Genomic DNA, 22416 nt, shown 5'->3' on the forward strand with positions numbered 1-22416 from the left:
CATTTTGTCAAGAGTCTACAGATGAAAAATAGCCTTTTTGGCTAATTTGGACACATTTACATCTACGTATGTTTATTAATGTGCACTGCCCCTGTAAACAAATGTAAAAGTAAATCATGACAGAATTTTAATTTTGGGTAAACTATCACTTTAAGCCTAATTATATATTATATTCTAGCTTTACTATTGCATATAAAATACTATTGTATACATGCAACTTCGCTAGTTTTATTGCAAATGGAAAAAAGCCATTTATCTAAACAAATTTACTGCCAAAACAGTATACAGACAGTGCATCCATAAATGAACAGAATGGTGTAGAATTGTTTTTGCTTATTTGCAGTGACAATAAGGCATTTTATTTAGAACCTTTTAGTGGCCATTTACAAAGTATATCAAAATAACAAGCATTTTAAATTAAAACTCGCACACAAAAATGTTGTTCATCAACATTCTTTGGTTGCAGATGCATTTGCTTGTACTTCTTGTTGGGTGGCTTCCGCTCTCTGCTCCTCTGAGTCTGGTTTGAGGTCTTGATCTGGTGCAATTGTTGGAGGTTTTCTGGGTGCCTCAAATATAGGCCTGTATATATACACACCTCCCACCACTCCAACCAGAGTAGCAACTGCTATCTGATTAAAGGGAATCCGTCTTCCAAACATGATCTTAGGAACACAGCCCATCAGAGACACAAAACATCCCACTCCTGAAAAGAAAAAAAAGAAAATTCAGTAGTTACTACATATTGTTTATCAGATCTTCTGTTAATAGTATTTTGCATATGCATTAATGATGTACAAATTCTGTACATTACAGTACATCAGCGTGTATTGTAGATGACAATATTAAACATTGAAGCTTACGCAGGAACACTACGATAACAACATTATACCACGTCTAATTTTCTACCGTCTAACGTCTAATTACTGTTTTTCTTACTCACCCTGATGTTTTCAGTATTTTCCAAAATTTAACTAAGTTTTGACATACGTAAACAGTCAAAACCATAGACTAAAAAAAAGGTTAAAACACATGTAAGACAAGGACGAACGACCGACTACGGCAACTCACGCAGGCCAAATGCGACGGGTACATTTCCGCCTTTTTTTTTTTACCTTTTTTTTTTAAATACATTCATAATAATGTTTCAGAGCCTATTTAATGAGCCACGAAACATATGTAAATTAACCTAAAACTATTATAAACATTACATATTAAGCGTTACAAAACCTGCATTTATGTCTTTATTACATGAGGTACTGTGGGACTGTCGCCATCATAGACATATATACGTAGAATAGACATATATACGTAGAATCCACATTGCACCGCTTCAGACTCGTAGGTGCGCCCGCCATCTTGCAACGGTCAGCGTGCCGTCACTCACAGAATCAATGATTGTGAAACCCGAAACCGTCGAGATTTAAATTCCCGAAGAAATGCGATAACCTTTCACATGTGAGAATGTCTTGGTTTGTGTTTTTATAAGTATTAAAACAATAGTTTTTTGCTGAGGTACTTTTAATATTTTTACTTTAACTATGGTTACTTTTTAATGTTGTGTCAGCTGATGTCTTCGTCTTCTTGTATTTGTGTTAGTTCAGCAAAATCATCTGCTGGAGTCTATTTCATGTATAGATATTAATGCATGCGTCTAACTAAGTTACGGTTGCAGACGCTCAGTCGATTGTTCACGGACCGCTCCAATATGGCTTACGAGTATTGATGAAACGGCCGCTAATGAGGAATCTATGTTTATACATCTACGAGACACCATGACCCAAACACGGAAATGAATCCCATAGACAGTATGACGAATCCAGGTTCCACATTTAAGGCAGAAAACACTCAGTAAAAGCGCTAGAAAATGAACATTTACAGTCGGAGTTAAAATGCTGAACATTGAACCCCATTTGAGGTTAATGTGGAGACATGGAAAAGATTCGAGAGCGCTTCAAACAGAACAAATCCTCATGTGAATCAGTGAGACTGAGGAAGAGGAGCTCCATTCTGTACAGCACAGATGACAGGAGACCTCAAACACTTGGTGAGAGTCCTGAACCTGGGGTTTAGACTCACTTTACAGCCAAAAGTGTTTTAATGGGAAGAAAATCAAATAATAGATAATAACCATTTCATTAAATTAACATAAATTGGCTGGATTCTGGGAACTGTAACATGGATATTGCATTATATAAATAGACAGTTTTGCGCACATAGATCGTTCATTTAATACAGGGCCTGAAATTAACACCCGACCACACGCCAAATGCGGGTGAATTCTGCAATTGGCGGGTAACAGCCAATGAGAATCGACCCTTCACGGGGAGTTTGATTGACAGGCGATCTGGCCAATCATAATCCGCGGAAATTTTTTTTTGTCCGACAAAGCAGTCAGGAGAGTTCAACGTTGGAGGATTTGAACTTGAAAAAACGGAGTGTACTGAGTAAGCCTACTGACATCTTTCCGCAGTTAAAACTACATTCCTTCTGATGTTCATTCATGTTTATTTGATGCTATAAATTAACTAGAAGGAAGAGATGATCGGTTCACGAGCAGCTTTAACTGAGGCACCACATCGATCTGTCAAGACACATTACAGAGCCACAAAACGGTATTGTCTAAATTTCTTTAAAAATGACCAAATTTTAACGTTGAGACTTTGTTTAATATCAAAAGTAACCTGACTGTCTTGTCTGTCAGCGTGTTGTCAGTGTGTCTGCTGTGCGATGTGTTTTTCATTGCGTGAGATCATGGTTTGGCGTGAGCGCGGTGTAGCTTGTCGGACATAGCAACAGAAACTAAAGGGGCCGGGTCTTTGCGAAGGTTTTTTTTTTAGTTTTTTTTTTTTTTTTTTGCAACTGTTGTTCTTTGACATTTAAACGAAGTCAGCCATTTCGTTGGATTTTAGCTAAAAATGTGGCGGCACATTACTGGAGCATCTGTGAAAGCAGCGCAGTTTGAGTGTTTCGGAACGTATGTGATCGGAGAGAAAGATGAGGCCCTTCTCTGACTAACGTTACGTTTGAATGTGTGAGTAAAGTATTAAACTGTTGGTGAGATGAGATAATGCAACGCTGACATAGGCTACAGTACAATGACAGTTGCACAGATGTTGGGAGTTGGGAACCGGTGAGAAAATGTCCGGTAGCCTAACTGTTACCCGGTAACTTTACCAGTAATAACAATATTAATTTAGTTCTGCTTAACGGTTCCTGAACGCTGTAACTAACAGCTGCCCAGCCATCAACACAGCCGCGTGTGATTTGTTTACATACGAGCTGCACTAGGTCTATATCTGTATTCTAAGAGTTATTATTACTTGTATGGATCTCGTTAATAACTTAACAGCACTTAAAGGGATAGTTCACCCAAAAATGAAAATTCTATCATTGTTTACTCACCCTCAAGTTGTTCCAAACCTGTATGAGTTTCTTTGTTCTGCTGAACACAAAGGAAGATATTTGGAAGAATGTTTGTAACCAAACAGATCTTGGTCCCCATTGACTACCATAGTATATTTTTTTCCTACTATGGAAGTCAATGGGGACCGAGATCTGTTGATTACAAACAATCTTCCAAATATCTTCCTTTGTGTTCAGCAGAACAAAGAAACTCATACAGGTTTGGAACAACTTGAGGGTGAGTAAATGATGACAGAATTTTCATTTTTGGGTGAACTATCCCTTTAAATGTGTATTCTTACAAGTTAAAGAACAAATGTTTGTGCAGTTTGTGCAAATGTTTGTGCAATATATATATATATATATATATATATATATATATATATATATATATATATATATAACATGAATATTGTTTAAATACCGTAAAACATTACATTTTGACATAATAATCCTAAAGATATTGAAGTATATTATTAAGACAATTAAATATATTTCCCTATCCCCTCCCAAAATTACTGCCTGCAATAAATAATAATATTAATAATAATAATAATAATAAATATGTAGGCTATTTAAATTGTATTTATCATATATTTATTTAATTGCATTTAAATGGTAAAGTATTTATAATGATAGTATTTCTTGCACTGAATTTAGAACGCTATATTTTTTTTAAACTGCAATGAATGTCCAATGAAACTCACATTGAGAATGAACTAGAAATTCAAGACTAGCCTACAATTTCATTTTTTTAATATAATTTCATTATTAAATATATCTGTATATCAATATTTAAGTATCAATATTATGTATTCTTTATTAGTATTCATAATCACTTGTATTATCTTATGAAGTTTAAAATGTATGAGTTAGACTATAGATTGCATGGACATGCAATGCAACGTTCACTGAGCAGAGATATGATACATCAAATGTGTACAGTTGGTCTGTTCTTTACAAGGAAATGAATGTTTTTCAACTGATACAAATGTACTACGAATGTATACACCGAGGTATAGTTTCTTAATGTGGAAAGTGGATTGTACCATGTGTAAGCATGAGGTATACGTCCCATTTTTAAACATAAGCAACATGTTTTTCTACCTTACAAGGAAGTTGAAAGTTGCTCAGTGGTGTATATAAGCTCAATCCTTACTGTACTGACTCAGAGAAACATAAAGGCATGAGGGGGTGAGAGGGAGGAGAAACATAGAGGCATGAGGGGGTGAGAGGGAGGAGAAACACAGAGAAACCATTTACAGCTGGCATGATGGGGTGAGGGGATAGAGAAATCGGGAATAGAGAAATCTGGAATGAAGACCACCTCCCATGTAGCCTTATTCTTCTATGCTTGTTTCTCTCCTATGTCTGATACATGTATAAAATAATAAATAGAGATCTCTTGGCAAAATATCTGGTGTAGCTTCCGTGATTCAACAATAATAGGGAAAAGCATGATCTTCAAATCTACAGAATTAGTGCTACAACTAAACTAAAGTAAAGTAAAACATCCATTATATTAATCAGCATTATATTGGTCATCAGTGACCCTGCTTCTACTATCTGCACCTGCTAACTGTCATTTCTGCAGAATTCTTTGGCATCAGTGTCTCAGTTTTCACTATCATATTCCGCCTGCTCAACTGCCTCCTTGTTCAGACCAGCTTCGTCCCAGATGAGTACTGGCAGTCCCTTGAGATTTCCCATCGAATGGTCTTCAGATATCCTTGCTTATGGCCTGAACTGCAAAAAAGTAGTTTAGTTTTAATATAATACTTTACTTTAGAAACATTCACTGTAAATTAAATCCTTAACCTGTTTCTCACTTATGGCTACGAGACCTGGGAATGGAAGGAAGGCATCCGAGGATACTCTTATCCTCTCCTGTTCGCTCTGATGTACAAACTCCTGGATCTGTTGAATTATGACACAGTGTATCTATTGGTAAGACTTCAATGTATTATATTGACAGCAAGTGTAATGTTTTCTTAACATGTTTACCTGTTTTTGCAGGTGTTTTTGCCACGTGTTTTCCAGGCACTGCTGGCGGCATATGCCGACGTGAAGCTGTACCACCTCATCCTGCAGTGGGAAACCCCAGATGTAGCCAAATGGACAGTAAGATGATGTTCCCTTGATAATCATCAAGCAGATACACAAACAATGCATTAAGCTTGAATGCTCTGTGTTCGTTCCACTCAGTTCTGCTGTGTTTTCTTAGTGTTTCTGTCAGCTGTGTTCATGGTTCACCTGGTACTGCTGCAGTCGGACTCTGACCAACACCATGGAAACGGTTCTGACCACCCTGGCACTTTGCTTTTACCCGTTACCCGGCTCCAAAATGCACAAAAGGTGCATAATTTAGTGTCCTATCTACACACTAGAGCTGCACGATTCTGGATAAATTTAGAATCATGATTTATTTGTTTTATATAGAAATCACGATTCTCCCAAAACAAAATAACATGTAATTTTCTAGAGGTTTCGATAAAATGTTAATTGCTAGTCTATTCAAAAAAAGATTTATTTAAAGGAACCGTATGTAAGATTGTGGCCAAAACTGGTACTGCAATCACTTTCAAATTACTGTAGAGCGGTGTATCCCCTTCCCCTCCCCCTGACTCGAGGTTGCCAGTTAGGCTGCAGGATCCAGCAGGAACGTAGGCTGCTAGAAGGAGCTTCCAATGGCAAGTGACGAGTCCTACACAGTAAGTTTTTTTTTCTGTTAATTATGTGTATGCTTCATGAGAGATGTTTTGCGTATTTCGGATTCATAACGAGGTCTTTTAGGTTTCGTAACGTTAGACATTTTTTATCCGACACGTTTGTAGCTGCAGCTGTGGTAACTAGAGCAGAGCTGGCAACCCGGATGCCGAAACACTACTGACTTCGTGATTAGTAGATAGGTGGAGGGTGGAGCATCAGGCCAAAACACAACATGACAACATCAACATCAGTTGAGGGCTGCAACTTCACTTTTAAATGACAATATCCTGGCCGGACTACTGTTGTCAGTGATATAAGTATTTGAAATGAACATGATTTCTTAATGTCTAGTGACATATCAGGGCCATTTTATGATTAATTGAAATACATTTCTTACATACGGTTCCTTTAATTTGAATGATAAAAAAAAAAAAAAAAAAAAAACTTTTTTAATGAATTATTCAATGAGTCACTCATAGAGACTAGATGAATCAGCGTTTTTGAACGAATCTCTTGAATGGATGATTTTATGACAAATACATTAAGTCACTTGCCGTCACCTACTGGTGTAACGATGTAATGGATACAATCTTTATTTGAAGCTCTATTTTGATCGCTATCGTAGACATCAGTGTTTATATCTGAACTATAAACCTATATCCCAGTACTTCTGTGGTCATTTGAATGTTTGTAACACAGAAATGTTGATACTGTGTGGTTGAAAAGACTATTTGTGAGGCTGTTTCATACCTATATATGACAACTGCTCTCCCTGTCTCAGCAGCAGCACCAGCGCAAATTTGAAATTGTACCTGTCAAAGGTTTAAACGTAGGGTAGGCAATTTTGCAAAATCTCCAAAGCCATGCCTCCTCCAAAACACATGAACACGCACAGCACAAAGCGCTACGAGACACAGAGTTAAATCACCTCATGTCCCAAAGAATGTAAACAACTTGAAGAGTGCTGACTTGTACCACCTGACTGCTGCAGATTCATTTCAGCGTTTACAAAAATGCATAAATCCGAGTCTGAGGATGGGAAGAGCTCCGGCTAGAACGTCACGGGTTGCCATCTCCTAATTACAGTAGTTTTGGCATGAACTTGTTGTTTTGGTTCAGGAGGAACTGTAAAAGGTGGCTGCTGTTTGTTTGCAGCGCTCAGTGACTGTCCACAACTCTGCATAGCCTCATGGAACGCACTGATGACGTGTGTTCTCTGTGTGAGCATTTGGAGATATGCAAATACATACGTTGACAGGCAGGTAGGGCATCATATCTTTGCATTCGGACCAAATGCAATGATTGGGCGAACATTGTTTGGTCCTGAGACTTCCACAGAAGATATACTGTATGTACATTTTATAATATTTAGATCACTTCTATTATTGTTTGCTATCTGAATGTGAAGAGTTTCAACCAGTATAACAAAAAAGTGTTTATGAAAAACATTGCCTGCCCTACCTTTAACAGACAGCAAATCGTCATTTAGGAATAAGATTAAGATCTTTTAACGATTAATCGTGCAGCTCTACTACACACTAGTGATTGCACAAACCTTTCAGACTCATAGATTAAACTTTTTCGTTTTCTCTCCTTTTTAGCTGGAAGTATTTATGTCTGGTGTCCTTGGCCGTAGTCATCCGTCCCACAGCTCTGATCGTCTGGCTTCCTCTGCTGTTCTATCATTTCTGTGGGGAACAGAACAAGCTGAAGCTCATCACACAGCGATGCATTCCCATTGTGTACATGTTGCATTTGTTTTCACTTGTAATTTGGATACCAGCAATAGTCTTTGTTAGGTCATGAATGTTTCCATCATTTGTGCAGGGCTCTTGCACTGGCCGTCTCGACACTGATAGACTCTGTGTTCTATGGAAAGGTATTTTTTTACTGCTTTTACAGACTTTCTGATTGAAAAAATAATGTGTATTTCTCTACTGAACAAAAAGCCCAAGACACCAAACGTATTGATTTTTATTTCAAACACTACTGGTTTTGGAGGAATAGATAGTGTTGCTCACAAAGTCCATAAAGATCATGCTGTCATATTTCAAACCCAAATCAAAAGATGTGAATCAGTATAATTTTAATATTATAATATAAATAACAAATACTATTATAGTATTTATTAATATTTTTGATTTTCATTTTCAATTTACTTTTAGCTATTTTGCTATTTGCTTTTGTCGTTTTTTTATTACTTTCTATTTAACTTTTTTTTCATTTCAGTTTTAGTAATTTTAGCACTTCAACTAAAACTTAGTTGCATTTAAGTTTGTCATCTAATATTTTGTATTTGATCTTATTTCAGCTACATTTTTAATTAACAAAAATGTTTTTAAAATAGTTTAAGAATAACAATGATATGAATAAAGAACTGCATTTTGCATAAAAAAAAAGTCAGATATTAGGATATATATACAAATATAAAATAAATACCGAAACTGAAAACATGAAGCTTTGATCGAAGTATGAATTGCATGTATCATCAGAATGACCATCATGTGTTTGTATTTCTGAAGTGGATCTTTGTCCAGTGGAACTTCCTTAAGTTTAATGTGCTGCACAATGTGGCGGAGTTTTATGGAGCTCATCCGTGGCACTGGTACTTCACTCAGGGTCTGCTGGTCGTGATCGGACCTCACTTACCGTTCTTCATGCACGGATGTTCACTGGCCACCAAAAAGCACAGAATCCTGCTAATAACCATCTTATGGACTACAGCCATTTACAGGTGCACTGAGAAAATCTGTAACGCTTATCTAGAGACAACATATCATATAGAGTCAGGCCAAGATGCCATAGCATTGTGTCAGCAACTTCTGCATGAACAACCATTTACGTTTGTATTTATCTCATGAAATATGCTTTTTGCAGTTTGCTCGCACACAAGGAGTTCCGGTTTATTTATCCAGTGTTGCCATTCTGTATGATATTTTGCGGTGAGTATTTCTTGGCAAGTATTTTAGCAGTTTGTGAAGATTTGAAACTGTTCTGAAAGTCTTTGTGTGCTCTAACTGACAGGTATATCTTTAGCGAAGCTACAAGCGTGGAGGAAAACTGCTGCTGGTGCACTGCTGGTGCTCAATCTGTTTCCTGCCTTGTATACTGGTTTAATTCACCAGCGTGGAACTCTGGATGTCATGCATGACCTGCAACGACTCTGTGACATCAGCGACTCGCAGAACTCAACTGAGCTGCTGTTCCTCATGCCCTGTCACTCCACACCACTGTACAGGTGAGCATCTGCATATTCAGAATACAAACATGTTAGAAACAATGTTTCAAGCTTTTATGGCTCATATAGTATGATGTAGTATGAAAATGGAGGAAAAAACATTTGCAATTTGGTGCAGTTGCTGATATTTATATGACCAAAAAGTAAGATGAACAACTTTGCAACAACTTGCATAAAATGCATTTAAATATCAGTTGTCGCTCAGTATCTGCCGATAATACGTATTACATAATTATATTTAAATGCTTAGTTTTATGATCAAATCTGTAGTTTTAAAACAAAATGCAAAGTAATACAATGATGTTTAAGGGGTGAACAAATAAACATTAATCAGAGCCCTGATGTATCATATTTGATACTAACTTTTCAACATGATTTTTTTTTAAAAATAAGAAAAAAAAAAGTGTATGGATAATCAAGTAAATCTAAGTTGTCTAAGTCCAGTAAGTGTTCGTCTTGAAATATTACTAGCAATATAAAAGTTCTTATCTTTAGTTTATGAGAATCAGAAAAGATTTCACAGCAAAAAAAAAAAAAAAAGAAACAAAACAACAACACGTGAACCACGACCTGAATGTATATGGTTTTGCAATTATACTAAAAGGCCTTTTACTTGCTAAAAAAGTAATCAATCACATGATAGAAGGCATGTGGTAGATTTTGTACAAAACAGTTTTTTCAGCAAAGTTTTGATCATGTTGATCATTTAGACGCCTTAGAAATTACATATCAAATATGATACTGTAGGCTTTATAGGGTTAAAGCAATATGATGATGTGACATCATGGTTCCCCTTGTGTTTTCTAGTCACCTGCATTGTCCCCTCAAACTGCGTTTCCTGGAGTGTCCACCTGATCTTACAGGAAATGAGGAGTATGTGGATGAAGCAGCCGTGTTCTTTTCCAACCCTCTTCACTGGCTCAAAACATCCTTTCCATCTCAGTCGACGTTACCATCACATATAGTGCTGTTTGACTTCCTGGAGAAGGTAAAAGATCGAAAGCAGTTAAATGTAGTCAAATTAAATCACTTGATGTTTACACTTTCTGAAGAAACCTGAGGTGGTACTTCCCTGCAAGTCGTAAATCCAATTGCTCGTGATTTGAGGAATCATTTTTGTTTGGACCGCAAATGCTGCAGGACCTACAGTTTAATACTTCATTTTAGAGGTTTGATTAAATACTTCTTATTTTCTTGAGACTAATTTTGTTTCTTTCTCTTTTAGGAGATTGCAGCATTCCTGGAGGAAAACAGATTTACCAAACAAGCTGAACTATTCCACACTCACTTTCCTGAAGGTCGGGTGGGAAAAAACATACTAATATACACCAGAGGATCTGGACTGAAGATTGATTCATTTTTATAGTTTGAAGATGTACAACCGATTGCAAATACAACCCATTTATATATTGCTTATATAAAGATTTGCTTTTGTTTTGTTACATTGTCTCTAATTTCACACCAGAATCACAAACACTTTTCCAGTGTAAAATCCAGATCTGTTTTTAGTTTAATATGTCAAAGCAGGAAAACAATTACCAATGAAGCATAGAAAGACTTTTATTCTACAGTTTAAGTGCAACATTAAGCAGTTAAGTGCATTTGTGTTCAATTACATTAGAGCAGATGACTAGTGCATCTTACAGCTGTTTCAAAACAAGGAATGTTACTTAGCCGATAACCACACACACAAAAAAAGAGGGGGGAAATAGTGAACTAACAACTGATTAGCATGCTCAAATAAAACAGCCAAGTGACAACCAGTCAAACCAGACCACTTCAAAGTTACCTTTATAATGATGCGTAATCTTTTAATTATTATTTTTAATCTGAACATCTGAGCTTTTTTTCAATATCATTTATTTTGATTGGTTATTTGGTCCTAATCAAACTGGAACATAAGTTTTTTTGTTTAGAAAACCATAGTAATGAATTATTTAAAATGACACAATACAAAGTGGTACTTTTTGGTTACTAGCCCGAATCAAAATAATTTACCCACTTGTTATGCGTTCAAAACGATTTTCGATCACTGTAGTGCAGAAAGAGAAACACACTAGAATCATTCAACCAGCATTAGAACAGTATTTTACATGTGCAAAAATCCAAAGCATTCTTTAATCTCCTCCAAGATAAAACAAATGCAAAAAAAAAGGAGCAATATTACAAAGAACTAAAATGTTTCTTTTAATATTTGGGATCGAAGGGCATGGGACCCAGCTCTATTTTGACATCTGTGAACTGCCGATTGGGGTCGCGTTCTGATTGGCTCCATTTCTTCGTTCTCTGAGGCCGAGGTCGTGGCTGCTGGTGCTTCCTCTGTTGCCGCTGACAATATACTTTACCCTTCGACCCTGGCGCTTTGAAGGGACGACTGTAAATTTACAAACAGGAAATTGTTTAGGGTTTGCCACAAAGCCTCATGCGTGTCAACATGCAGACTCTACTGTTTCTCAGACCTACAGACAGAGAAGCAACAGAGATGAACATGGTTATGAACATGCTAAATGTAGTACAACATGCTAGTATGTACTAAAAATGATCACAGACAAGAAATCACCCATCACTGGCTCTATTCTGGGTTCAAATGTTCACTTTTCACAATCCAACCCCAACCGACCCTTTGCTAAACTCCTCCTCATAGACATTACTGGCCAGTGGCCAATTCTCTTCAACAATTGTTGCTATCCACCATGTTATCAGACAGACTTTTGCATTTCTCTAATACAAGTGTACATGGACAATCTGTGTTTTGATAGTTTAAAACAGAATTTTACAGATATTATCTCAAAAATACAATAAATGTTGCTCTTTTATAGTAGTGACACAATGTATCCAGAGAGGACACAGTGGTTTTTTTGTTTTTGTTTTTTAAATTAAAATGAAAATATAAAATAAAAGCTAACTCAAAATATAAAAAAAATACAATTTTATATACGAAGTACATAAAAAGGTCATAAAAATAAATAACACTGGCCTGTGGATTTAACTCCGTTGCCATCATTCCCAAATAAACAATTATAACATCAGTATAAGAACACCTACATTTGCCAAACTATAGTACTTTTACTACCTTTACATAATTTTATGTACTTATCAATTTAGATAATTTTTAAGTGTTGATATTTACTAAAAAGTTACCTAGTTGCGTTGTAAAAACATTAGAAACAGAGCATAATGAAGAATCCATTCCTGATGGATAAAATGTCATGTGCTAAGTAATATGCAAATTATGGAAGTAAAGCAGGCTCATGTTTATAACTCCACTAGCTATATCTCCAAAGTTTAGTAACAAAGAAGATTATTTCAACACCACAAAATGGCTTACCTTGGCCCAAAGTATTTTAAGTACGTATCTCCAAATATGTGCCGGTATATGTAGTCGTCCAGATCCTCAAACACATCATCGCTGAGACTGTGATATTCATCCATTTCCTCAAGGTAATCCTCAACGCCACTAACAAAGTCCGTAAACAGCATCTGGTCGTGGATGAAGATGCCGTTATGGAAGAAATTATTGATGAAGCTCTCCAGCTCTCTCCAGTGGTGAAAATGGCTGACTTCTTTATGCAAATAACTGCGCAGAAGTTCGTTAAACTCATCTGCACGAATGGGGTCCATGGCCTTATTGAACAGACTCATCGACTCCTGATACGCACAGTCAAAAACACCCGAACAGCCTTTGAGTGGCATTTTCTGACCCATAGTGGTGTAGGCTTTCTGATTACCAGGTTTGCGTGTGTTGCGATCGGCGGGAAAGAAAGAGTCAATGGTTGATTTGCGAGGATGTCGGTGTAAAGGTTTCTGAGGCTGCCAATCTTCGGCATGTTTGTTTCCTTGCTCTTGCTGAAACGTTTGATGCTCGGGTTTCCTGGCTTGAAACCTCTTTTCATGGTTGAAAACGTTCGAGGCAGAGTCTTTAAAATGCCTGAACGTGGATTTAACGGAGTCGGAAAATTTCCGGAGATTTTCCTTAACCGCCTCTTTGGCCTTCTTGATCTGCTCCTTTTGATGGTGCACAAACTCTTTGGTGGAATTCTTCACAGCATCAAACGTTTCTTTCACCTTTCCTAGCATCCCATCCTTGGGAATCTTGGTCTTTACATCCCTGTCACCCTTGGCTCTCTCCTCCTTCGACTCCACGTACAGTCTCTCCCAAAGATCAGAGCGCTGCTGCTCAAACTTCAACTTGTTTTCGAGCTCCTGAAGTTGAGCCTGCAGTTCTTCAGTCTCGGGATCCGTCTTGCCCTCAACATCCTGCTCTTTCTGACTCATTTCCTCCAGTTCTTCCTTCAGCTTGTCCGTTGCCTTCCGCTCTTTATCGAGCTCTTTCCGCAACACCTGAGCCTCGGCCATCAGTGCTTCCCTTTGGCTCATGAAGTTGCGTAATTTCTGTTTCTCCTCCTGCAAGTAGCCCTTCAGTCGCTGGTTCTCAGACAGGATTGAGTCGGTCCCGGCTCCTCTCTCCTCCAGCTCTTTGATCTGTCCCCGCAGGTACCTCAGTTCCTCCTGCAGGGCCGAGAGAGATGCCTCTTCTCGCTCCAGAGTGATTTTAAGGTCCTGGTTCTCCATGGTCAGATCTTTTTGCCGAGACTCCATCTCACTCTTAGTTTGCGTCAGTTGCTCATATAAATCTTGTCTTTGGGCCTGTGTTTTCAAAAAGGAAGCCAAACTGTTAATGTGTCAAGTCCATTATACAACCAAGTTAAGTAAAACTAAAACCATAAGTAACATTTTTGTTACTTTAAATTAAATGAAATATACAAAAAAAAAATTTTTTCAGCAACATTTCTCATCTGAATTAAGTTTACATTGATGTACTAAAATAACTAAAACTAAAACTGAAATAAAGTTAATAAAAACTATAGACATTTAAAAAAACAATAATTATAGTATCTCAATCATACTAAAATAATACTAACAACAACCAGTAAAAATTGGTGAAATTTGTTGCAGCTATACTTTGTTTTTAGTTAAAGCAACCGTTAATGGAGACATGTTACCTGTAGCTCTTCCTGTTTGACTCTGAGATGCTGGTTTTCTTTAGTTATCTTATCCATGATGCTTGTGAGGGACAGCACCATGTCTTGCTTTTCTTCTAGATTTTCTCTTAGATTTTCAACCACTTCCTAAATGCATAGAGACAGGGCCGTGAGAATGGACATCTATTAAATTCTACTCTTCTGTTCAAAAGTTTGAGGTCGGTAAGACTGAACATGTTTTAAGGTCTCTTATTCACACCAAAGCTGCATTTATTTGATCAAAAATACAGTTAAAAACAGGAATATTGTGAAATATTATTGACATTTAAAATAACATGTTTTCAATTGTAATATATTTTCAAATGTAATTTATTACTGTGATGCAAAGTTTTCAGCATCATTACAGCAGTCTTCAGTGTCACATGATCCTTCAGAAATCATTCTAATGCTAATTTCTGCTCAAGAAATATTAATTATTATTATCAATGTTAAAAACAGCTGTGCTGCTTCATATTATTTTTGTGGAAACTGATATATTTTGTTTTTCAGGATTATTTGATCAATAGAAAGTTAAATATAACAGCATTTATTTGAAATATATATCTTTGTAACTTTACAAATGTCTTTACTTTCATCCTTGCTGATATGTTAATATCTTATGTACTGCTTGTCAAGAGAAAAAAAAACTAGGTCTGATTTAGAAAAGATCCTTGATAATTAGGAAAAAAAATTAAATACATTAAAAAACAGAGCCAGGGAATTTAAAGAGTGTGTCTTTGGGATTTTGCATGCAAGGTATAAACCTCTTTAGTTGAGGGGAAAATATTAAAGACCAATAACTACAATACAGTCAAACATAAATGTAGAAGTGGAAGAATAAAGGAGAACAAAATTAAGATAAAGGACACTAAATCTCAGCATACAAAGCTGAATCTGAGAAGAAATTATCAGCAGAAAAGCTACAGGATGATGAAAGCTGAAACAAAGTTCACCAATGTGACAAATAGGAGAAAACAGAAAACATAGAGAGGTGTAATCGATCAGAAAATTGAATCCAAACTAGTAAATAAGTTTTGCCCATCACTATGCAGAAGCCATGAATGTCAGCTTAAGTCGGCGATGTGTGATGTTATTTTCTTACTTTTACTCTCTGATGGAAGTAAAATTACAACAAACTGCTTGCCTGTGTATAGTATGCTTCATCAATAAGGTGTACACTGACTGAGTTTGGTCTTTTTATATCACTGGTAGTCCAGTCAGCCAGTGTTTAAACATTATGTTTTTAAAATGTCCTGCAACAGGGGGAATCCTGGAGTGTATGATATGAGGGCAACCCCAGTACTGCAGCACAACGCCACACAAGCATGTTATAACTTAAGGAAACAATGCAAAGGAGAGCAATATATGTCTTTTTCAGATGTAATGTATGTTCTGCACATCGGGGGGAATAACATTATATCTCCTTTGTGGTGTAGATTGCAGCTTAAATGTACAAAGGGAAAAGAGTAAACATGAAGACTTTGAGTTAAGCATACATGCAACTTTCGTGTCTTAATCAGCTTTTCTGCATATATACTGGCCCTGATAATCATAACTTATTTCTAAAGCTCCATTTCTAAATGAGTTTTGGTGAATGAATGAATGGCTCAACCTGTTGCTTTGGTTCTCGTCATCACCCACTTGCACCACCTGCTGGTTAGGTGACTAACGGCAGATGGAGATTAAGCATCGGTACTCTACTGCTATTCTTGCCGTTCCCAAATGTGCAAAGTGGAATATTCAGCCGAATTTGAACCACTAAATTTGTAGAAATTAATTTGTAAAGTAAAATAAATGGAGTGTTGTTTTTAAACAGACTGAATATTTTGGAAATGAAGCTGATGAAACCATGTTGAATTTCAGCCCCCAAAAATGCAAGCCCTGAAAATACAATGCATTGAATTGCAAGCACTGTTAAAGCAATGCATTTTTTTTAATTAGTGCAGTTCAACATGTTTTCTTTCAAAGACATTTGTCATTATTTTACTTCCATGATCTCTAGGATAAAACAATTCTTTGAATCTAAGTAACAGCTTTTAAATCTGCAGTCTTTCTCAGGCTCAGTGAGCGGACTGTGACAGACAGGACTTACTTACAATGGCCAGTTCTCTCTTGGACGGCACTTCCAGCTCATTCACGCGGCTCTTTTCCACAATCCTCTGCCTCTCCTGAACCTGCATTGTGCCTGGAACACACACACACACACACACACACACACATTCTGATATTAATACTGTCTATAGTGAACGTATATCAGCAACATTTAACTGGTCACAACCTTTTTCCCACAACCAGGGTTCAGGTTCAGTAGGAAAAATTACAATCTGGACATGCTGTTTTGTATGATATAATCTGTATAATACAAATCTCTTGCAAACTTCATTGCTATATGTTGATTTATAGAACACTGTTAGGACTAACACCAGTTCATCTTCAAAATATTTAGCTAAACCAACCTTGTAATGTTTCACACTAGAAACCTTAAAAGTATTATTCGCAATGTTCCTAGAAGAAAAAGCTATTATGGTAGTTATGATTTTAATTTTGCTGCCCCTACAGACTGGAATAATTTACAAAAATTACTGAAAATCAACACATATTCTGTTTCAACTATTACGAAATTGGTAATAATGAGTGCTTTGAACAACTTTAACGGTTTTGGATAGCTATATTTACATTTTTATTTATGTATTTTGTGTATCTGTTAATGTAATGTATATACATAAAGGGCCCTATTTTAATGATCTAAGCGCATGGTCTAAAGCTCACGGCGCAAGCACACTTTTGCTAATTTAACGATGGGAAAAATGGTTGGCGTGCCCGGCACATGGTCTAAAAGGGTTGTCCCTATTCTCTTAACCCTCTGGGGACCACAAACGCGCCCGCGCGTTTTGCTCGTTTTTTTTTTTTAGCAATGAAAATAAACACTAAATGCTCTGTTAATTTTGATCTTTCATTTTCGTGTAATACATCAATCGATCCTGTTCAGTTTCTATTTTTTTTCTGTATACTCACAATAAAAATAAAGTGTTTTGCTTTTTGACAAATAAAGAAAAATTAACATGATGCGATTTCTGCCTTCTCTCTGTCAGTAAACTCCCATTTGAAACGCGTTCGAAAATGATCTATAACTCCGCGAAAATTCAGTCAAACAGGCAAACAGACCCACGGGCATAAAGCTTGAGATCGCATCTTTTAAATGAAGTCATTTATATAAAAAACAAATATTATCAGCTTCTGTAATCTGTATAAAAAGAGAGCGACTCCTGTCGAGCTCATTACGAGCTAATTCACAGTAATGTGACCACTCCCCGGAGAGCGCGTGCTATTCAAATGCAAATTCTGAGAACTATTTCAGAGCTGTAAAACGCCCACATCAGCTGTAAACAAAGCGCGTCGCGACTCCTCGCGAGTGAGACATTATAGCCTACCTTATGGAGAAAAGATTCCTCAGAACAGTGCTGATGAGGAGCAATATCTCCTGAAATGAGGAGCAGATTCCGCTGAGGAGTGAGGTAGGCTGTTTTCTTTTCTCACGTGTGGAATAACGTTATGGAATAACGTTAGTGTAGGCCTATGTAAACCGCAAAAAGATGAATCGCATTTCTATAATATGACTCGCCTTTCTGTGAGATGAATGAAGGGGACATATTTGTAAAGACTGTTTAGCCTAAATATGAATCGCGCGTCTGTGTGTGAAAGAATAAACTGCTTTGCTATAGCCTACTGAGATGAGTAAAAATCGACTGGAATATGTTGAAATAAAATGTATTTGTATAAGCAACATATTTTGTCAAAAATAAATTCATAGACTAAGATGTTAGATGTTCCAATGTTGGCTATATTCAAACTAATGAATACATATGATAAAATGTAGGCCTATAATCTTTTTTTTTTCTTTTTTTTTACAAAGAAAGAGTACACTTGAAATATTGTTGAAATTGTAATTATTGTTTTAATTGTAACATTTTTAATAAAATAGCAAAACATATTTACAAGAGAGATGTAAGCGAAATCTTAAATGGTCAATATAAGTCTTCTTCTAAATACATCTTTTGTCCTTGCATTGTGGCTCAGTCAGTGTCACACCTGAATGAATGGCTAATTATGCAGAGTGGGTGGGACATTGTAATCTAAGGTGTAAACTACTCCTCCCCCTCGCATATTGGCTTTCCAAGCAAAACCTGTTTTACACCATTTAAATCAATGTATTTTTTTTTTGTGAACGATAAAGCAAGACTATTTTCACATAATTTTGAAGCTAGAACTCAAAGGGACAACATCCAATAGTCAAAAGTCTTGTGGACACATATTTAATATGTGTTTTGTGGTCTTAATTCAGCAACTTTCATTTTAATTTTTTCCAATAACCACGCATAAACATTATTCTCTTAAAAATACAAACATCTACATACACGTTGCTCGCATATTATGGTAGCCCTGTTTGTGCTATATAGAGTGAATTTACACCTTTGCCATTAACATGTTTATAAATAACTGAAAAAAGCACAAATGTCAAGGCATGTCAGAACATCTCAAGGACCCCAAAAACAGCTTGGTCCCCAGAGGGTTAATGAGTAATGGCTGTGTTTTGGGCATAACGTGCAATAAACCAATCAGAGTCTCATCTCACATTCCCTTTAAAAGCCAGTTGTGCTTGCGCCATGGCGAATTCGCTATTTACATGGCGGAATTTGCAAGCGGAAAAACTGAACGCTTCTCTAGCGAGGAAACGGATCTACGGGACAAAGTGTACGCGCGTTGTGGACCCACCTATAGGCGCATATTACTAACGAGCTCTTTAAATAACAAAAAAAATAATAATAATTGCGCGGTCTATTTCAGTTGCCTCAAAATAGCAATGTGCCTGAACACACCTCGTTTTCAGACCAGCATGCCCATTGGCACACAAATGGGCGCAAATGCATTTGCTATTTAAACAACATGGCGTAGGACGTGAAAATGATAACTGTGTCGGGCTGAAAGTAGCAAAAAACACTTTGCATTGCGCAGGGTGTATGATAGGGCCCCATCACAGGATACTCAATGACGACGGAGTAGAAATGTTTCAGCAGCTCCTGTGGCAGGTTGAATTTCCTCAGCTAGCAAAGGAAGTACAACCTCTGCTGGGCCTTTTTCTCTATTCTTTTATCATTTATTAATAAAAACAACCTTCTTTCGAATGCTGTTTATAGGCAACATCATATGCAATATGATAAACTATAATATAGGTTAATATAATAATTTCTTAATTTAGCCCTTATTTTGTCATTCTTAATTAAAAATAAATATTATTATAGGCCTATTCAGAGCAGTTGATCACGCAGGATTGTTTACGCATTTAACTTGTGGCCATTAGAAATAGGCCAAGATGTCTTTACCTCAACAAAATTATCTTGTGGCCATGACTTATTATCACTTTTCCAAGAGTTGATATGTAGTGCTCATGACTAAACGGTTAGGAACCTGGGTGTGCTCTTTGATACCAATCTTTCATTTGAAAGTCACGTGTCTAGTATCTGTAAAACTGCATTTTTCCATCTTAAAAATATATCTAAATTACGCCATATGCTCTCATTGACAAATGCGGAACAATTAGTTCATGCGTTCATGACCTCAAGGCTAGATTATTGTAATGCTCTACTGGGCGGTTGCCCTGCACGCTTAATAAACAAACTACAGCTGGTCCAAAACGCAGCAGCTCGAGTTCTTACCAGAACCAGGAAGTATGACCATATTAGCCCGGTTCTGTCAACACTGCATTGGCTGCCTATTAAACATCGCATACATTTTAAAATATTGCTGATTACTTACAAAGCACTAAATGGTTTAGCTCCGCACTACTTGAGTGAGCTCTTAACGCATTATAGTCCTTCACGTCTATTGCGATCTCAAAATTCCGACCAGTTAATAATACCTAGAATATCAAAATCGACTGCTGGCGGTAGATTCTTCTCCTATTTAGCACCAAAACTTTGGAACAGTCTTCCTAACATTGTCCGGGAAGCAGACACACTCTGTCAGTTCAAAGCCAGATTAAAGACACATCTCTTTGACCTAGCATTCACATAATACATTATATACTTCTATAATTCAATGTTAGGCTGCATAGATTAGGTCAGGCGGAACCGGGAACACTTCCCATAAATCCTGATGTACTCGTTACATCATGAGAAGAATGGCATTTACGCTAATTTTAGTGTCTGTGTTTATCCCGAGGTTTTCCCCCAGCCTGCCGGATCCAGGCCGTATCCAGATCTGACGAAGGACCTTCGCCTGGGCCCGATGACAACGCAGTGCTGAAGTGCCAACTAGTCTCTCCCTATGGAGGATCCCTTTACCACTCTACAGATAAAGCGTTGTCGGGAAAATTCGTTTCGCGTTCCTACCCCGAAGTGACAAAATTAAATTAAATTCTTTATCAAAATTTATAAGGAAAGACAAGTACTTTGTTTAGGCTTGGCTTGTAGGGAATTCCAAACCTGCGTACATATATTCAAACGCACATAACTATAGAACCAATTCTAAATGCGCATGTGAACGCCATCAGCGTTTATCACAGGTTCGCGTTTAAAGTCTGTGTAGAGAAAATGGTGTCGTCTTAGCGGCCCCTAATTTAATAACAAATGATCGTTGCGACGGAAGCAAATCAATCAAAACTAACTTTAGCTGGAAAATAACTTTATTAAAGAACTGCTATAAAGCCAAAACAATCTCTGTTACCTTAAATTATACGCTTATCTCTGTAAAGCTGCTTTGAAACAATCTACATTGTTAAAAGCGCTATATAAATGAAGATGACTTGACTTGACTTGACTTGACTAAACTAAGTAAACCGAACATGTCCCCTCCCGGTCACCGTACTAGATACTTCATTATCCGAATTGTTTTGATTTTTATAATGCTGTTTTATAAGAGAAGTCATTGACAATTGCGCGACAGGTAGGATTTAGTTTACAGCACTACTATTCTCACTTCATTCATTTCTATGGTATCTGCAAATGGTGATTGACTGTTGCACAACTCTGAACGAAATTAAATGACGTCAAGGCTGTAATGTGGTTATCAAGGTACAAGTGATCCAAGTTGGCCAAGTTGGCCATTATGCTTTCAATGCCTCCAATGGTAGAGCCACGGACCCTTGTATCTCTCAATAACAAAACCATCTCTGCTTCTAATAATCCTGAAGACATTGATTAGCTGGCTCAGGTGTGTTTGATTAGGGTTGGAACTAAACTCTGCAGGACAGTGGCCCACCAGGACTCAGTTTGCCCATCCCTGCTGTAAAACCACCATGTTTTCACACAAAGCAAAACCTACGATGCATGCTGCATCTGTGCGAGACTGCTGCTAACTTTACTTAAAGCTGGACAGTATTTACCACCAACAGTCTTTCAATTCAAATAAGGTTTTAATGATAATTAAAATATAAAATGGTAATACCATCCCGTCTAGAATTTTATCATGGTTTATCAATAAATTGGTAGCTGTTTCATCTCTACAAGGTATTACCATCTGATATCATCACCGTACTGCCAAACTTTCAACAATTATCAACATGTAAGACTGAAAATACTGGTCGAGGCCCGGTCTATGGACCTCCCCCATGCGGCCTCACTTCCTCTCGGAAAACAACTAGGAACTCACACAAGAACATGGTTTAATGTGAATATTTAACATTGACTGTTATGTTTTTGGTGTCATTTGAAATGTCTCAAAGTGAGTGGTACAGATATCTCATATCCAGATAGATAAAATAAAAGGAAATAAGGTTTAGAGAAGTTTAGAGAAAACTGGTTTAGAGGTAAGGCCAGATAAGGCAACCCCCCTTTCGTTGAATAGAAGCCATTTGAGGGTGGTCTCCCCCATCCCCCATGTCACCTGGTCAAGAGAGAATAAAGGAAGGCGTGCTCCCTCTCTCTGGCCTCTTCTTGGCTGGACAGGAATGGAATAGGTGGTCTCTCTCTCTGTCTCTCTGTCTCTGTCTCTCTCTCTCTCTCTCTCTCTCTCTCTCTCTCTCTCTCTCTCTCTCACACACACACA

At 37.1% G+C, this 22416-nt stretch overlaps 3 protein-coding genes across 3 annotated transcripts; 1 reads left to right on the top strand and 2 right to left on the bottom strand.

Annotated features, from left to right (window-relative positions):
• Positions 1 to 328: 328 nt before the first annotated feature.
• Positions 329 to 1082, bottom strand: pigbos1 (PIGB opposite strand 1). The gene is made up of 2 exons (XM_079874164.1): positions 944 to 1082; positions 329 to 706 (listed from the first exon to the last, which is right to left on the bottom strand). Exon 2 carries the CDS (start codon positions 681 to 683, stop codon positions 447 to 449), a length of 237 nt encoding a protein of 78 aa, XP_079730290.1. The 5' UTR covers positions 684 to 706; positions 944 to 1082; the 3' UTR covers positions 329 to 446.
• Positions 1083 to 1767: 685 nt separating this feature from the next.
• pigb (phosphatidylinositol glycan anchor biosynthesis, class B) lies at positions 1768 to 10793 on the top strand. The gene is made up of 12 exons (XM_079874162.1): positions 1768 to 2047; positions 5000 to 5129; positions 5235 to 5352; positions 5422 to 5526; positions 5630 to 5760; positions 7716 to 7856; positions 7942 to 7993; positions 8637 to 8848; positions 8992 to 9056; positions 9139 to 9352; positions 10160 to 10340; positions 10578 to 10793. The coding sequence occupies exons 1-12, from the start codon at positions 1933 to 1935 to the stop codon at positions 10716 to 10718; spliced, it is 1605 nt and encodes a 534-aa protein (XP_079730288.1). The 5' UTR covers positions 1768 to 1932; the 3' UTR covers positions 10719 to 10793.
• Positions 10690 to 16592, bottom strand: ccpg1 (cell cycle progression 1). Its single transcript, XM_079874163.1, has 4 exons — positions 16470 to 16592; positions 14356 to 14481; positions 12681 to 13999; positions 10690 to 11811 (listed from the first exon to the last, which is right to left on the bottom strand). The coding sequence occupies exons 1-4, from the start codon at positions 16551 to 16553 to the stop codon at positions 11796 to 11798; spliced, it is 1545 nt and encodes a 514-aa protein (XP_079730289.1). The 5' UTR covers positions 16554 to 16592; the 3' UTR covers positions 10690 to 11795.
• Between the last annotated feature and the right edge of the window lie 5824 nt (positions 16593 to 22416).

This window comes from Squalius cephalus, assembly GCF_949319135.1.
Source record: "Squalius cephalus genome assembly, chromosome: 6".
In the NCBI taxonomy this organism is placed as follows: Eukaryota; Metazoa; Chordata; class Actinopteri; order Cypriniformes; family Leuciscidae; genus Squalius; species Squalius cephalus.

What these genes read in the sequence shown, in the direction of transcription:
- pigb (XM_079874162.1), top strand. Translation starts at nt 1,933, where the DNA reads ATGGAAAAGATTCGAGAGCGCTTCAAACAGAACAAATCCTCATGTGAA. An exon ending in TCCCATCGAATGGTCTTCAG is followed by an intron (nt 5,130 to 5,234) that starts ATATCCTTGCTT and finishes CCTGTTTCTCAC; the next exon opens with TTATGGCTACGAGACCTGGG. An exon ending in TGGACTACAGCCATTTACAG is followed by an intron (nt 8,849 to 8,991) that starts GTGCACTGAGAA and finishes TGCTTTTTGCAG; the next exon opens with TTTGCTCGCACACAAGGAGT.
- pigbos1 (XM_079874164.1), bottom strand. Translation starts at nt 683, where the DNA reads ATGGGCTGTGTTCCTAAGATCATGTTTGGAAGACGGATTCCCTTTAAT.
- ccpg1 (XM_079874163.1), bottom strand. Translation starts at nt 16,553, where the DNA reads ATGCAGGTTCAGGAGAGGCAGAGGATTGTGGAAAAGAGCCGCGTGAAT. An exon ending in CCAAGAGAGAACTGGCCATT is followed by an intron (nt 14,482 to 16,469) that starts GTAAGTAAGTCC and finishes CTATGCATTTAG; the next exon opens with GAAGTGGTTGAAAATCTAAG. An exon ending in TCAAACAGGAAGAGCTACAG is followed by an intron (nt 14,000 to 14,355) that starts GTAACATGTCTC and finishes TTGAAAACACAG; the next exon opens with GCCCAAAGACAAGATTTATA.